Source organism: Oncorhynchus kisutch, linkage group LG27 (assembly GCF_002021735.2).
Source record: "Oncorhynchus kisutch isolate 150728-3 linkage group LG27, Okis_V2, whole genome shotgun sequence".
Lineage (NCBI taxonomy): Eukaryota > Metazoa > Chordata > Actinopteri > Salmoniformes > Salmonidae > Oncorhynchus > Oncorhynchus kisutch.
The window spans coordinates 11245551-11263805 of NC_034200.2; the positions used below are offsets into that span (position 1 = coordinate 11245551).

Below are 18255 nucleotides of genomic sequence, written 5' to 3' on the forward strand. Positions count from 1 at the left end.
AACCAATTAGGCACTTTTGGGCAGTCTTGACACAACATTTTGGACAGAAATGCAATGGTTCAATGAATCAGTCTACAACTTTGCACATACACTGCTGCCATCTAGTGGCCAAAATCTAAATTGTGCCTAACCTGGAATAGTACATTATGGCCTTTCTCTTGCATTATCTTTTACGAGATCTAATGTGTTACATTCTCCAGAATTAATTTCACATTTCCACAAACTTCAAAGTGTTTCAAATCATATCAAGAATATGCATATACTTTCTTCAGGTCCTGATCTACAGGCAGTTAGATTTGGGTATGTCATTTTAGGGGAATATAATTTTTTTTTTAAAGGCTCTGATCCTTAAGAGGTTTAACATGACCTTTATGAATTATGAAGCCTTTATCAGCTTGTTTTGATTACATAAATACTTAATGGGGGTTTGGAGGGTGTTTTGAATAAATGCTGAAATTATGATCTGTGGTAAACACAAGCTTAGAACAAAACGTACAAGATCTCCTATGAGATAATCTAAATCAGCTAAAGTAACTTTTTGTGCATTTTTAAGTTTGCCTACGTTAGTGCCTACAAAAGACACCATTGCTCTCAATTAGTTTTAGAATGATGGTAAATTACATCTATACTGAACAAAAATATAAATGCAACAATTCTAATATTTTACTGAGTTATAGTTCATGTGAGGAAATAAATCATTAGAACTTAATCTACGGATGTCACATTACTTGGAATACAGAGATGCATCTATTGGTCACAGATACAGTACCAGTCAGAAGTCTGGACACACCTACTCATTCCAGGGTTTTTCTTTACATTGTAGAATAATAGTGAAGACATCAAAACTATGAAATAATACATATGGAATCATGTAGTAACCAAAACAGCGTTAAACAAATAAAATATATTTTATGTTTGAGATTCTTCAAAGTAGGCACTTGCTTTGATGACAGCTTTGGTGTTTTTTTTCTCCAACAGGACAATGACCCAACACACCTCCAGGCTGTGTAAGGGCTATTTGACCAAGGAGAGGGATGGAGTGCTGCATCAGATGACCTGGGTCCTCATTTATAAAAATGTTCTTAGATTTATACTTGTCATATACTTGTCATAAGAAATGGTCTGACCTTAAACTGCAAGGGAAAAAAGAATAGCCATACATAACCGCAGCATTAAGGCAGCAGGGTTATATCCTTCCCCATCGAATGGGGCCACAGTGTCTCCTGACCCCTCCTGTCTCAGCCTCCAGTATTTATGCTGCAGTAGTTTATGTGTCGGGGGGCTAGGGTCAGTTTGTTATATCTGGAGTACTTCTCCTGTCCTTTCTGGTGTCCTGTGTGAATTTAAGTATGCTCTCTCTAATTCTCTCTTTGTTTCTCGATCTCGGAGGACCTGAGCCCTAGGACCATGCCTCAGGACTACCTGGCATGATGACTCCTTGCTCTCCCCAGTCCACCTGGCCGTGCTGCTGCTCCAGTTTCAACTGTTCTGCCTGTGATTATTATTATTTGACCATGCTGGTCATTTATGAACATTTGAACATCTTGGCCATGTTCTGTTATAATCTCCACCCGGCACAGCCTGAAGAGGACTGGCCACCCCACATAGCCTGGTTCCTCTCTAGGTTTCTTCCTAGGTTTTGGCCTTTCAAGGGAGTTTTTCCTAGCCACCGTGCTTCTACACCTGCATTGCTTGCTATTTGGGGTTTTAGGCTGGGTTTCTGTACAGCACTGAGATATCAGCTGATGTACGAAGGGCTATATAAAAAATTTGATTTGATTTGAACTGGAGGGGGGCCTGGCACTCCGGAGCTCTCCCAAATGGACCAGCACATCTGAGCAATCATTGGGGAAAGCGCATACACTGGCACATGCTCCGACGGCAGCAGTGAATGTTTCAAAAAAGTTCAGTTTCTTCTATTTTGCTTTTTTGCTTCATTTAAAAATGTTCCCATGGTTTCATCCCAACTTTTACTTTGTTTAGCAGTAACATCGGAAACAGTGAAGTCAGTGCGCGAAACCCTCTACGACTGCATCACTGGATCATAGTAAGTTATTAAGAGAATGTGAAACTTGCTTGTCAGTAACTTAATATACAAGACATGCACTGATTTATTTTACTCACATAGAAATTAGGGAAGCTGCATTGTAGCCTGTGCGCCAGGTGAGGGTACCCCCTCCACCAAGGGAAGCTGCGCTGCAGCCCTCCACCCAGGGATAAAGTGCGCGAGGCTCCCAAATCAGCAGGGGCCAGGAGTGAGGGGGAAAGTTTGGCCACAGGTGTCGAGGGTCCATCCACGTCTACAGTTCGCGTGTTGACCACCTCAAACCCAGAACGAGTCAAACCCGGCAAACCCAGAACGAGTTGAACACATTGGTTCGACAGAACTCGGAAGAATACGCAGGGTTTTGATTCATTTAGATAATGCAATTGTTGCACTTCTTCCACATGAATACAAACCTCTGCTTTGTATATTGTCTGGCTTTCTGTTTCTTACCACCAATTTCTGTATGAGCTGCCGCCTCCTTCTCACTGCATCAGCCGGGTGGGTTAGGAGGCTCTTCGGGGTCCATTCTAATCTCTGCATCCATTTCAATACCATGCCTCTGGGATATGTTGTGGAGCACACCACATGCCAGTATTATGCGTGTCACCTTTGATTGGGGAGGGAAACCATTCATTCTTAAAACAGGCCAACATGTATATATATATCTATATTTAGGTTTGAAATTGCACACCCCAATGTTCTTGTCAAACAAACTTGTACTGTTAATGGGCTTTACAGTTACTGAGATGTCCCCTTGAAATCTGTTCGCATTTTGTTGCAATGCTAGTGGAAATGATAGGAATCACCTGATTCCATTCATTTACACTGTAACGACAGATTTCCTCCTCCTCGTCTGAAGAGGTGTAGCAAGGACCGGACCAAAACGCAGCGTGGTAAGTGTCCATGTTTTAATAGTATAAACTGAACATGCCACAATACAAAATAACAAAGTGAATATAAACGAAACAGTCCCGTGTGGCACAAACACTGACACAGGAAACAAACACCCACAAACCAACAGTGAAACCCAGGCTACCTAAGTATGATTCTCAATCAGAGACAACTAACGACACCTGCCTCTGATTGAGAACCATACTAAGCCGAAACAGAAACCAAACATAGAAACACAAAACATAGACTGCCCACCCCAACTCACGCCCTGACCAACTAAATAAAGACAAAACAAAGGAAATAAAGGTCAGAACGTGACATACACTAGCATTGCTACAAAATTAACAAGCTTCAATGGGACATCTCAGTAACCGTAGGGCCAAATTAAAAACTGTTTTCAGATATTTGACCAGAACCTTTGGGTATGCAATTTCAATACAATGCTACATATAAAATGTTGTTATATGTTGCTTTAAGTTGACCCATTTTAAAACAAAATGTAAGTTTTGTATTTTTATTAAAGAAGTGACCTTTGGCTTGTAGAGGAGTTTTCCACCTGATGCATCAAGGCAACGCCACATGCCCTTCAGCAGCTCCACAACCAACCTTGTTCTGCCATGCTCTAAATTGTAGGGCATTTCATCTGGTGTTCAGGGATCGGCAAAAAGGGAAGACATGTTTTCAGTGGATAGCCCCAGTCACCTAATAGGGTAAAACCGTTGTGTTACATTATTTTACACGGTTAATAGGCTATTATACACTAAAAAATAACTCACGAGAAGCCATCCGCCTCCATCCTCACCAGCTTTTAGACGCAGGCCTACTCTGCTCTGGCGCAGAATGAATGAGTTGTGCGTAGACCCTGGCCACTTGGAGCATACATTGGGTAGTTGCATATGGGCATCACAGATGATCTGAACATTCAATAAATGGAAATTCTTCCTGTAAACATATACAGTACATGTTCACCTACAGAGGCCAGTTGGACCTACTGCTAAATTCTGTAAAATGATGTTAGAGGTGCTTTATGGTAGAGAAATTAACATTCAATTCTCTAGCAACAGTTCTGGTGAACATTCCTGCAGTCAGCATGACAATTGCAAGCTCCCTCAAAATTTGAGATGTGTGGCATTGTGTTGTGTGACAAAACTGCACATTTTAGAGTTATTTTATTGTCCCCAAAATAAGGTGCACCTGTGTAATGATATTGCTGTTTAATGAGCTTCTTGATATGCCACACCTGTCAGGTGGCTGGATTATCTTGTCAAAGGAGTAATGCTCATGAACAGGAATGTAAACAAATTTGTGCACAACATTTTTGAGAGATTAGCTTTTTGTGAATCTGGGATCTTTTATTTAATCTCATGAAACATGGGACCAACACTTTACATGTTGCGTTTATATTTTTGTTCAGTGTATTTGACAAGACCATGTACGAATATGAATATAAATGTGCATGTTGTATAATCCTCATACATCTTTATTGCTGTGAAAGCACACAAATGTGGGTGAAATGGATAGGCAAAAATGTGGGATGCTATCATATGCAAAAATGTGAATTTTGTGAATTTTGTTCATCACTGTCATCTGGTGAGATTTTGACTAGAGGGAGTACAGCTATGACCTGAAGTGACTTTTCGTAGCTTTTTAGGAGAGCATTTTAGCTAACCCTAACACTTTTCCTTACCTTAATCTAAATCTCCTAATCTGCTACGTTAATTATCCTAACCTGCTGGATAAATTCTCCAAATCTGCTACGAAGAAGTGAATTTAGGTTGTAGCTGTACTCCCTCTAGTCAGAACCACTGAGGTTAGCATAGGGCTAACATGTGCCAGAGATGTTAGAGAAAGCGAGACACCCCACCCCCTCATTTTTTATGATTGGGGTGGGGGCACTCTGGTCTACTTATTTCCCCCGCCCTGCAGACTGGTTACCCAAGTGCGAGACCACTAAGGTATAATGAACTCGAGACAGCGTCCAAGATCAACATAATCTACTCGGATGACATGTTGACAACGTTGCTAGTGGTATGTGACCACCTGGATTTGATCATATGTAGAAACATTTTAAAATGTTTTTATTTTATTTTTTTACATCGGATAAAAGTAGAGACTCAGAGCTACACAATGGTATATCATACCCTGCATTTTTTAGGAACAATGGGAAAGTAATTCTACTTTGAAAGTTGATAAACTTGTAAACTCACTTTTGAGAAAATGGCCTTTGAATGTTTTGGTATCTAGTGAAGAGCTCTACTTTGTCTACACACATTCAGCATTGTTCACACCCTCTTAAGCTTTAGCCCCACCCATCTTGTTTCACTCTCGGAGCATTCAGAGCGCACACTTGATGTTCTGGCCGATGATTTATTTACCTCTGGATATCATGAAAATAGCCTAACCAGCTCTGCTGGCAACAAATTCATTACGCTTTTTTGCCGACGTTTATTGACACCAGCCTACAGGTGTTGTACACTTTAGCTTAAGACATGTAGCTAGCTAGCTAGGTAAACAATGAACCCAGCTAGGTAAACAATGTGTAAGATAACACACAGGTGTTGTACACTTTAGCTTAAGACATGTAGCTAGCTAGCTAGGTAAACAATGAACCCAGCTAGGTAAACAATGTGTAAGATAACACACGTTAACTAGCTAACAAGCCAGCTAACGTTAGCTAGTTAAATAACAATGAACATAGTGCCAAATCATGTTGTTACTATCCTGCATGAATCTGCTGCGAGCTAACCAACCAGGTTCAATGTTTGCTAGCTAACATTAGGCTCTAACTAGCTAAACAAATGTTTCTGGGATACAAATAATAACATCATACACGTAATGTTAGCTAAGGAGCCAGCCAGCTAATGTTAGCTAGTTAACAGTACACTTAGGCTTGAAATGAAACCACTTTCTGTCAAAATTATAAATGTGTAATATCTGAAAATGTAGCTAGCAGGACCATCTTACCCATATACATCATCATGCATGATGGGCGCGTCTCCCTGTCACAGATGCCATGCTACGGTTGCCTTTAGTTTGAAGATGTCATTTTTCTCCATCTCTTTAACTATTATACTCTAATTCCACTAGTTTCAAAACTCGATGGTGGAGAGCAACACTTATGCCGCTCCACTACATGATAATTATTTTTTTAAAGCCGCGTTTGACAGGATTACCAACACAGACTGACCAGCTCAAATAGACAGAAGCCTTCTGTATGGCAGACCAATCCGAACTCCTGTCTCGGCATGTCCAGCCCACTCATTATCTCAGCCAATCATGGATAGTGGGAAGGTTGCTGGCTTTTTCTGTGGCTTAACCAACAAGGCTCGTAATTTAACAGTTCTATTCGTATTTACAGATGGCATACAAGTTTGTTATTAAGGCACATGAAAATTCACATGTTCCAGAAGGCATTTCTGCCCCCCCAAAAATCAATTTTGATCCAAAAAAAATTACAAGTTCAAATGGCTCTCCTGTGAAGTTGTGACATGCGACATACACCTAGTTTCGTGAAATGGGTCACATATAACTGGATGCAAACTGGATATAGATGGTCCATGAATCAGTGTATTCATTAATATTAACTGGAGACTGCATCCAAGATGTCTGACTGTTGTTTTAAAGGTAATCTACTCACATTTGCATACGCCAATTAATGGACCGTCTATCCAGGTTACATCCGGAGGTCAGTTCATTTGCAGTACCAAAGAAAAACTAGGAGCAGTCTAAACTGTTCTTCTAGACCGAAATCCTGGCTCATTGGTGCGAACTTGAGAACATTGCCTAGAAAACAACGGTCGGACGTCTGGACGCAATCTCCAGTTCTTATTATACCTGTGGTTCGCATACGTCGTTTCATGGTTGCTGCCATCTTGCTAGTTACGGTTTTACTTGGACTATTCCGCCTGCGCACTAGTAATGGAGCAGCACGAGCATGAGCGTGTGAAGGAAATGTTGTCTGAAGAGATGGAGACGGAGCCAGTTACATGTAGGAACCAATCCAATGAATCATGTTTATGTAAGTTTTTATGTAGCCCTTTTAGATATCACTTCAGACCGGTACTTTATGCATCTAAGTTTGACTGTGACCTCTCCAGCTTGCTTACAATAAAGAGTGATTCATTGAATATTGCCTTTGAGTGTCCCTGGGTTGAATTTCCACTACAATTTGTCAACAACTAACAAGATCAGTGATTCCACCTGAGGAGCATCCCAGTGAAGTTCTGCGAGGGAGACACTGGTGCTGCATTCCATAGTGGGAAAGCGTAAAGGAATTTCACATCTTTTATGTGGATCTGCCTAGACCAGACTTTTCCTGAGCTGCCCGGGGGAAGATACCTGATCCACGAACCTCTGTGGGACATGTCTTCTGAATTTCAGGCAGGCAATTTAAATCATTTTATAAAAATAAAAGATTACAAAATCAATAAAACTATTCACTAGTATTAGAAGGCTATTATTAACTCGTCTTAGAGAGAAGACTAGAGCGAGGGCAGGGAAGGTACCAATGGCAAGCCCTGCTGACAGCTGTTTGTAGGCATTTTATTGAAGTGTCTACATGGTCTGCAGCCACTCCTAATAGCACAAGATGTTATTGAGCATGTGGTTGTTATTTTACATGTATAGCAAGTAGCTTCAAAAGAACGGTTGAAGATGCACATGGAGTAATATGGGAGATTAATGAGTGTCTTTGGAAATAGTACTAAGTGAATGTAGATGTGAGTGTGGAAAGGACGTGTTAACATATACACTGACAGTAGGTATGCATTTGGTGTAGTGCATGATTTTGGAACATTGTGGTAGAATAGAGGGTTTTTGTCCTCTGTTGGAGGCTGTTCAACTCTCCTCATCAATCCTGGTGATGAAGTGTCAGGCCCATACTCCCTCTAAAGATGACATTTCTCTGGGGAATGCCAAGGCTGACTGTGCAGCTGCTTCTTCTTCTGTTTCCCCAGTAGTTAGAGCATTGGGCCAGTAACCGAAAGGTTGCTAGATCGAATCCCTGAGCTGACAAGGTAAAAATCTGTCATTCTGCCCCTGAACAAGGCAGTTAATCCCACTGATCCTAGGCCGTCATTGTAAATAAGAAGTTGTTCTTAACTGGCTTGCCTAGTTAATTAAAACAATTCTGCAAATGGTAGCATTTCCTGTTTGCACTAACCCTTTCTCTTTTAATGATGTCGTTGCTTTACAGGCCATGGCTAAAACTCAAGTGGGTGGGGTGCTGTCATAAGGACGCCTCGGGTGTATTGCTTGAGTGGAGCAGACCTGCCATGCCCCGTTGTACTTTCCAGTTCCTCGCAAAATTGTCACATGGTCCAGACCTTGTGTCCAAAGGAGGGATGGTGGATCTTGTAAATGAATATTGAGGTACAGTAGATTTTACTGTGTTTGCAGAACATTTAGATTTGCATGATTGGTGAAACAAGGCTGACATGAGTGAAAGCGCTTCAAATCAAATGTTATTTGTCACATGCGCCTAATAAAACAGGTGTAGACCTTACTGTGAAATGCTTACTTACAAGCCCTTAACCAAAAATGCAGTTTTAAGAAAATAGAGTTAAGAAAATATTTACAAAATAAACTAAAGTAAGACATGTTTTAAGTAATACAATAGAATAACAATAACGAGGCTCTGTACAGGGGGTGCCAGTACAGAGTCATCGTCCGGGGGTACAGGTTAGTTGAGTTAATTTGTACATGTAGGAAGTGGTAAAGTGACTGTGCAGAGATAATAAACAGTGAGTTTGATGGTTCGTCTGAGGGCATAGCAGGATTTCTTATAAGTCTCCGGATTAGTGTCCGGCTCCTTGAAAGCAGCAGTTCTATTCTTTAGCTTGGTGCGGATGTTGCCTGTAATCCATGGCTTCTGGTTGGGATATGTATGTACGGTTACTGTGGGGACGACGTCGCCGTTGCACTTATTGATGAAGCCGGTGACTGAGGTGGTATACTCCTCAATGCCATTGGATGAATCCCGAAACATTTTCCAGTTCTATTCTAGCAAAACAGTCCTGTAGCATAGCAGCCGCGTCATCTGACTACTTGCGTATTGAGCGAGTCACTGGCTTTAGTCTTTGCTTGTAAGCAGCAATCAGGAAGATAGAATTATGGTCAGATTTGCCAAATGGAGTGAGAGCTTTGTATGCATCTCTGTGTGTGGAGTAAAGGTGGTCTAGAGTTTTTTTCCTCTGGTTGCCCATGTGACATGCTGGTGGAAATTAGATACAACGTATTTAAGTTCCATTAGCACTGACAAGTATGAGATACAGATCCCATACAGTCACTGGTCTCTCTCTACACGAGGTGCTGACTGGCCGTCCCATGTGGATGACAAATACACCTTTTCCCCAGAACAGGTTGTCCCTGCAAGGAATGGAGGAAGACATGGTTGAGTATTGTGTTAAGGGTAACACAATACTCAACCATGTCTTCCTCCATTCCAGTGTTTTCCCCCGGGTGAAGGCGTCTTTGCCAAATCTAGCAGGTGGAGCTGAACACTGTTTGAATCCAGGTGATTTCGGGGTGGTGAAAGACTTTAGGAGAAAGAGTTGGAAGGAACCCCGTTGGAGAGGCCCATACCAAGTTCATCTGACCACGCCCACTGCGGTGAAAGTTGCTGAGAGAGATACCTGGATCCATGAGTCGCACTGCAGACGAGTTCCTGATACAGAAGAAGATGGGGCCTCGCCAGTTCCGGTGGTGCAGTGTGGCCCTCCTCTGAATTAGCACAGGAGTGCTAATAAGAACAGTAGGTTGTCCTCTTGGGGGAAACCTGACAGAAGTAGATGAGATGAGTCCTAAGCCAAAGGGAACAATGCAGGCCCAGAGTAGTGGCCGAGAAGGAGAGCCCTGCTGGGCCCCCATAACCATGATGACAATCTGTTCCTCTCTAGAGCAGATATGGTTGCTAATCTTACGTCTGGACAAAAAGTGTGTTGGGTGTGTGGGTTGGGGCCAGTTAAGGTAGGAGCAGGTTTACCACTAGGGGTAAATCTGACTATGCAAATGGCCTTACCATTCTTAGTAGAGATGCCACATAACCCTGACCCATTGACGTTTTCTGCATTACACAACCACAGTTAACCATTAACAATGCCGACACTGGGGAACCTGGTAATGTTACTTATGGTATTTCAGTCTATAATGTTATTATCCCTTTCTGAGGAGCTCTAAATGGAACCTATTGATGGAACCTATTGGCTGTGTGGTAAGATGGCTGTGGTGACAGCTTTGTGGTGACAGCTATGAGAACCGTTCCAAATAATTAGAGGGATTTGAAGGCTCTGTTAAATCAACGATTTTAATTGGCTGATGCGCATTTTGAGATGGAGAAGAAGAAAACAATTGGGTGGGGCCTACTTTTACCCCTTTTTCGTAATATCCAATTGGTAGTTAGTCTTGTCCTATGGCTGCAACTCCCCTACAGACTTGGGAGAGGCGAAAGACGAGAGCCTTGCGTCCTCCAAAGCACAACCCTGCCAAGCCGCACTCGTTCTTGACACACCGCTCGCTTAACCCGGAAGCCAGCCGCACCAATGTGTCGGAGGAAACACCGTCCAGCTGGTAACCGAAGTCAGCTTGCAAAGACAGAAAATAAATCCCGGCAAAACCCTCCCCTAACCCGGGTGACGCTGGGTCAATTGTGCGCCAGCTCATGGCTCATGCCTTAGACCGCTACGCCACTTGTGAGGCCGGATAAACTGTTTCTAATGTTCGCAAGTATGGCCCCAGTTTGCTAGATGAGTGAAAAGTAAAGTGCCTGCTTCACAGACATAACAAATAGTATCAAGTTGGTATAGGAATGTATAGAATTTTATTTACTTATCAGTATTACAAAATGCATTCGCTTAGTGTTTTTAAATGCAGCAAAACATCACTGCTGGAATTTCTCTTCATATGATGAAATATTCAGTATAGTGTTATAGTCATACCTTCATTTTTTAAAATTTAAATTCAGCATACCTTCATTTTGATCACCTCAAAAATAGCATTTTGTCAAAGAAAGTTATCAGTCCTTTTGTTTAAACTGTTAATTAAGGTGAGGACATATCATAATAATGGCTGGAACAGAGAGAATGGAATGGCATCAATCACATGGAAACCATGTGTTTGATGTTTTGGATACCATTCCACTCATAGGTTTTGACATGTACTGTATGGGGCATTTCCCAATGTATGTCAGAGGCAATAGGCAAGTTTAATCACATACAAGCTTATAAACTCTTGTAATATTCATAATACTGGTGCAGATCCTTCTTATGCATATGAACACAGAATTATAAATGATTTAGTATTCTATGTATAGGAATACCATATAAATGTAGATTACTGACACTGCAGTAATCTAAGTGTCACAGAGGAGTTTGGGGTGGCTCAGAAACGTCCGTTGGTGAGGGTAAGAACAAACCGAGGAACCCGGAAGAATGAGGGTACAATCGAGGAGAGCCACGAAAGATATGGGACCTGGGTCAGGAGGAATTTAAGGGAGGTGTAGTCAGTCACACTGCGGCCTGAAACAAAGAGGAAGTAATTCGTAAAAGATGTGAAGACAGTGTGTTGTGAAGGCCTATGTACAGTTCTGCATGCAAATAGATATATTTTGGGGGGGGGTATACACACACTACAATAGCTAGGTTTCCATCCAATTGGTGACAGATTTTCATGTGAATATAGTAAAATATGCACATTTCCCCACTAGAGGTGTTTCCAACAAACTGACTTGTTGCAGATAAAAGGCTGTGCATGATGACAGAGCGCACATACGTTCAAATGCACTGAATAAAAGACAAGTTAAATGGGTTTCCATTGCATTTTCAACTCTAACGATGGTTTTGCCACAAAAACTGTTGCAATAAATAGCAAACTTGCCCAATCTGGTTTTGGCACATGCTCTCTAGACCAGAGTTGGCTGATTAAGTGGACAAGGGGTTATATGTTGGTACATGGCTTAAGAGCAATATAATTGTATATGATAATCGTCAGCCAAGCACCGATCATGTCACCAGCATTCAAATAATAGCCTACCCTCGATATTTAGCCTATTGGAAATGTGCATGATCACCGTTCACTTAACTAAAATTAGTGATGGGAGTGATATTTTACCGTCAACATCTTGTATTCCGTATCGCCTAGACAGGTCACAGGTCATCAACACTTTTCCTGACAGCGACATCAGGTTTTTATCTTCAAATCATAAAGAGAATACAAAACACAAATGAAGCTTTGGAATGACAAATCTGCAAATCAAAACAGTAAAGGTGAAAGCCCAGATCTAAAACAATGTAATCTTCAAATGACAGTCAGTCTGTTTTGTTAAAGGGACCGTGCTGTCAAAAAAAGTGATTTTCCTGTGTTTATGTGTTTACATATACAGTTGAAGTCGGAAGTTTACATACACCACAGCCAAATACATTTAAACTCAGTTTTTCACAATTTCTGACATTTAATCCTAGTAACAATTCCCTGTCTTAGGTCAGTTAGGATCACCACTTTATTTTAAGAATGTGAAATGTCAGAATTATAGTAGAGAGAACTATTTATTTCAGCTTTTATTTCTTTCATCACATTCCCAGTGGGTCAGAAGTTTACATACACTCAATTAGTATTTGGTAGCATTGCCTTCAAATGGTTTAACTTTGGTCAAACGTTTTGGGTAGCCTTCCACAAGCTTCCCACAATAAGTTCGGTGAATTTTGGCCCATTCCTCCTGACAGAGCTGGTGTAACTTAGTCAGGTTTGTAGACCTCCTTGCTCACACACACTTTTTCAGTTCTGCCCACAGATTTTCTATGGGATTGAGGTCAGGGCTTTGTGATGGTCACTACAATACCTTGACTTTGTTGTCCTTAAGCCATTTCGCCACAACTTTGGAAGTATGCTTGGGGTCATTGTATATTTGGAAGACCCATTTGTGACCAAGCGTTAACTTCCTGACTGATGTCTTGAGATGTTGCTTCAATATATCCACATAATTTTCCCATCTCATGATGCCATCCATTTTGTGAAGTGCACCAGTCCCTCCTGCAGCAAAGCACCACCACCACAGCACCAGTTCGTTAACAAGACATTTGTGGAGCGGTTGAAAAACGAGTTTTAATTTAACCTAAGTGTATGTAAACTTCCGACTTCAACTGTATATGTATGTATCCACACTATGAGTTTGCAATAATACTGTAAAATTGTGAAAATTATGGTTTCGTGTAGCTCAGTTGGTTGTGGGTTCAATGCCCATGTGGGACCAGTATGAAAATGTATGCACTCACTACTGTAAGTCGCTGTGGATAAGCACGACTGCTAAAATGTTTACACTTTTAGTGTAAGAGCTGTATGAAAAGACCGCCTGAAATTTCAGCTGGTTTGGCTGATTGGGGTTTTTTGAACGTCACGGTATAAGTTAATAGACCAATAACAAAGAGAGTTTGCCATCCTCCCTGGCAATAAAATCCATTTTTCAGGTTACACAACCCTCCCATTAGGCTCATCCAATTAGACCCCTCTCTCAGGCCACTCCCAGACAGTCATAGCTAAATTCTTGCTTGAGAAATTGTATTTTGCTTAGAAGCTACTTTTGTTTACCCCCCCCCCATTTTAATATAAAATGTGGCTTTATTATCAACTGTAGAAATGTAATGCTGCATGGTCATGTACATGCTGTAGCATAATGTACCTTGCGCCAGCTCAACAATGCACTTCCCACTCAGCTCTGTGGTTTCTCCATTGGCAAAGAAGGCTCTGAACTGAGAGAAACAGGGAGTTATGTCATTTGCACAAACTCAATACAGTAAGAGAGAATAAGAACTAGTAAAGCTTTTGAAAATATATAATTTAGCAAATAATCTGGTGCACAAGCCACACAGCCTTATTTTCAGGTTACTGAACTTGGAGAAAACTGCATCAGTCTCTCAAACCACCCATACAGAATGGCAATACTCTAATCAAGGCATAAAATGAACAGATGCAGGTAGATTTAAGTATTGGCAGGTAAGAATATCTATTTCACCAGCCATGTTGGCGGTTGGTCAATGTGCCAGGCTCTACAGTGCGAGCATGACATTTGCGAATAAAAATAGTCAAAAGTCAAATATGAGCACATGTACATGTTGCGAGAAAACAGCAGAAATACAGGTACTGCAGCATTTTTCTTTCATATCTGCTAGTTACACAAAAGAAATACGAATCCTATATCCCCCTCACACAGCAACACCAACTGGATGGAGAGCTGTGCATTCTTGAGTGAAGTACTGATAGATTCATTTTTGTAGGCGCTGTGCACAGGCATAAAAGTTGGTCTAATTTACTCGAAAGTCTACAAAGTGAGACTTTGTCCTCGTGTTTCTTAGTGTACAGTTCTTTCCATCCCTCTCCTCGCCCTTACCTGGGCTCGAACCAGGGACCCTCTGCACATATCAACAACTGCCTCTCACAAAGCATCGTTACCCATCGCTCCACAAAAGCAGAGCAAGGGAAACAACTACTTCAAGGTCTCAGAGCAAGTGACGTCACCGATTTAAACGCTATTAGCGCGCACCCCGCTAACTAGCTAGCCATTTCACACCAGTTACACTGGCTATTGATATAGTTTTGTTCAAAAGCCCAGGTTGTTTTTCAAAGTTAGTTTGAGTCTGCTGCTTTAGCTGATAGTGGAGACGCCCTAGTCAGATCCCATCTCACACACACACACAGTGGCCCCGTTACCATGGTAACCTCTCGCCCTTAAAAGGGTAGATTTTTAAAATCTACTTGCCACAGTGGCTGGTGGACCAAAAAGTTAATTTTAGGCCCTGTCTAATGGTTTATCATCTACCTTAGGATCAACGTCCGGTGTAGCATCCTTCTCAATGACGAGTTGAGACACCAACTCTGTCTGAACTGCTCCCGGCCACAGGCTGACAGAGGCCACTCCCCTGCTTCTCAGCTCAACTGCTGTGTCTGCAGCTAGCCTGTCACACTGGAGAGGATATGGATTAGAGTATCAGAGCTGAGATCAAATAAAGCACAAAATGCACTTGTTTAAAATTGAACAAACAGCAACACATGAACTTGAACTTAAAGAGGGAGTAATGTGTTCAAGATCTGCATTACTTTGGATGACCACAGTTATTTACACTAAACATAGGACATGTCATTGAGGTGAGCAGATAATTAACAATTAGGAGCACAGAGATGGCAGAACTCACCGCAGCCTTACCAACCCCATATGACACGTTGAAGAGATACCTCAACCCTCCCATAGAAGAGATGACCACAATCAAGCCCCTGCCCTGTGCCACCATCATCCGTGAAGCATACACTGAGCAGAAATAGTGTCCCCTGACGGATAATAAAAGGCAAAGTGTCAAAACGTACAGATAACCAAAGCACTGTTGTCTACTTATCTGCTACTGACTTGTGAGTATAAGGTGGAGTTGACTGTCAGGAGCTGAAAGCTGTCTGCCCATCGGAACACAGAGACTGAAACACGGCAATTAGGGTGCAGTTCAAAGCAAGACCTTACTAAACAAATGAGAGAGTACCTAAGGCCACTGTTGTTCATGGAATCCCATATGGTTGGATCGGTTTCCCAGAACTTCTTCCCCATGTTAGTGAAAACAGCCTGAAATAACATTACAAATCATCATCATCGTCATTAGTCATAAAGACTTTTTACACTTTTCTTTTGATAAGTGATTGAAATTCCCTCTCCATACGCTGATGTCACGTCAAACAACCGGTGTCGTTTTTTCAAACCCTGTCAATAACTTATTGCCATGTAGTCTATTGACAGTTTTCCCTGCAACGATGTCACTGACCTGTACACCAGCATAGGCGTTGTTCACTAGGATGTCCAGTCTGCCATTCTGCTCACGTTGGATTTGATCAAATAGATATTTTAGGTCTTCATCACTTGAAGAATCACATACAACTGGCACACAGTTCCCACCCCTCTCCGTCACCTGCCATTGAGATTGGAGAAGGAAAGTGGTTCATTAAGTCTTCGACCAAACAACATAGTGGTCACTATGTCTTCTAATTGTCTCACTGAACCCCCCCCCCCCCCCCCCCCCAACAACAGTATTCAGAGGAAATATCTTTCAGCCTTGTTTGTCACCTTCCTCACGGGACCTCCATTAAACTTTCATGTTTACTAGGGACATTTAGTACACATGAAAGTATGAATGTTCACCTGAGCAGCAGTTTCCTTCAGGGTCTTCTCCTGGCGGCCAGTGATGTAGACAGTAGCTCCCGCCTCTGACAGCTGCAGGGCAATGCCTCTTCCAATGCCACGAGAGGCACCTGTCACCAAACACACCCAGCCTGAGAGGGCCATTAGCTGATGAGGGGGAAAAAGGAAGGGAATTAAAATGGATGGTGAATTTAAGTTGTGATGTTTGAAACTTTTGCAAACAGCATACATTAATCTTGCCTGGGCCTACACTGTAGGAAAATACGGTTAAAAAAATATGGGGATATAGCGCCACCTTTTGACAAGTATAGTGGGTAACGACGTCATTCTGGACCTCAGTATGATACTGTGTTTGGTAACATTTAATGTTACATTATGACTAGAGCATCATTTGGTAAACCAGCGATTGAGCGAGAAAGACCAAAACACGCTTAACATATCGCCTTAATTAACTAAGGTTTGGTCGGTTAACGTTACCAAACAAGAAAAATAACACACTCTTTTACTGCCCTTTATATAACAAAACAAAAAACGTAGCAGCATTTTTCAATCACGTCCTCAAATAATCCTGTACTATTGTTGTTTTACCTCTTATCAGTTTCAAAACGTTGGCGTAAACAGTTGCTTGAGATTCCTCTTGTATCGCCAGTCGATAATATGGTGGACTGTTTGAGTATGTACATAGCCAAGTATACGCACTGATATGGAAATCAGCCCATGTAACCGTGCCTCAACTACCGTAATGTTCATAATATGAGCACCTAGATTCAATTGTACTGTACAATAAAAGTGCGTCCAACCCAACCTTAAGAGCAGAGAAATGGTAGACCTACGTTACACAAAAACATAAATATAATCATAAACGGTAAAGATCGTCCTTATGTTTTGGAGAAATGTGATATTTGTGGGGAACTCAAATTACCTGTGAAACTACGTCAATATTTCTATCTTAGGCTAACTTTGTGTTATATGTCCACACCCCACACCCAGGGGTAGTGGGGAAATGTCATAAACATAAATATTGGCACCCTGTTCTGAGAACAAATTATACCTGTCCTCATGGTCTGCCTGTTGGAATGTAAAATGCATTTTTTTTTATGTTGGTTGTCTCATCTGTACTTTGCACAACAGTGGTAGGCCTGATCAGCCCCGCTTCACATCGACAGGGCTGTAGTGGAGCGGGTCAAGAGATTCAAGTTCCTTGATGTCCACATCACCAACAAACTATCATGGTCCAAACACACTAAGACAGTCGTTAAGAGGGCACGACAACCCCTTTTCCCCCTCAGGAAACTGAAAAGATTTGGCATGGGTCCCCCGATCCTCAAAAAGTTCTACAGCTGCACCATCGAGAGCATCCTGACCGGTTGAATCGCCGCCTGGTATGGCAATTGCTCGGCATCCGACCGTAAGGCGCTACAGATGATAGTGCGTACGGTCCAGTACATCACTGGGTCTTCCCGCCATCCAGGACCTAGGCGGACTAGGCAGTGTCAGATGAAGGCCCAAAAAATTGTCAAAGACTCCAGGCACCAAAGTCATTGACTGTTCTCTCTGCTACCGCACGGTAAGCGGGCCCGGAGCACCAAGTCTAGGTCGAAAAGACCTTAACAGCTTCTACCCCCAAGCCATAAGACTGCTGAACAATTAATCAAATGTCCACCCAGACTATTTACATTGTTTTTAACTCTTGCTACTCGCTGTTTATTATCAATGCGTGGTCAGTTTACCCCTACCTACATGTACAAATTACCTCGACTAACCTGTACCCCCGCACATTGACTCTGTACCGATACACCCTGTATATAGCCTCGTTATTGTTATTTAATTCTGGTGCTTGTGCACCAGATTATTTTTTAATTTTATTTAGTAAATATTTTCTTTACTCTTTCTTGAACTGCATTGTTCGTTAAGGGCTTGTAAGTAAGCATTTCACGGTAAGGTCTGCACCTGTTGTATTCAGCCCATGTGACAAATAACATTTTATTTTATTTCTCGCCCCTCTCATTGCATACCTAGTGGGAAAAACCTGGTTGAAAAGACATCAGTATGATGTCCAATTGTGGTCGCTAACTGGTTGAAAAATGATTTTTTTCTGACAACCATATGACCAGTCGGCAAAACCTGGTTGAAAGACGTATTTTTCTGACAT

General features: G+C 41.8%; 1 protein-coding gene across 1 annotated transcript; it reads right to left on the reverse strand.

Moving 5' to 3' along the window:
* Nucleotides 1-10726: 10726 nt before the first annotated feature.
* dhrs1 (dehydrogenase/reductase (SDR family) member 1) lies at nucleotides 10727-16997 on the reverse strand. The gene is made up of 9 exons (XM_020463255.2): nucleotides 16692-16997; nucleotides 16104-16250; nucleotides 15730-15873; nucleotides 15454-15533; nucleotides 15118-15250; nucleotides 14745-14888; nucleotides 13608-13677; nucleotides 12044-12124; nucleotides 10727-11451 (listed from the first exon to the last, which is right to left on the reverse strand). Exons 2-9 carry the CDS (start codon nucleotides 16245-16247, stop codon nucleotides 11315-11317), a joined length of 933 nt encoding a protein of 310 aa, XP_020318844.1. The 5' UTR covers nucleotides 16248-16250; nucleotides 16692-16997; the 3' UTR covers nucleotides 10727-11314.
* Nucleotides 16998-18255: the final 1258 nt, after the last annotated feature.

Coding starts and splice junctions, on each gene's coding strand:
- dhrs1 (XM_020463255.2), bottom strand. CDS start 16,247: ATGGCCCTCTCAGGCTGGGTGTGTTTGGTGACAGGTGCCTCTCGTGGC. Junction 15,874..16,103: donor TGAAGGAAACTGCTGCTCAG/GTGAACATTCAT, acceptor TCTCAATGGCAG/GTGACGGAGAGGGGTGGGAA. Junction 15,251..15,453: donor ATGAACAACAGTGGCCTTAG/GTACTCTCTCAT, acceptor ATTATCCGTCAG/GGGACACTATTTCTGCTCAG.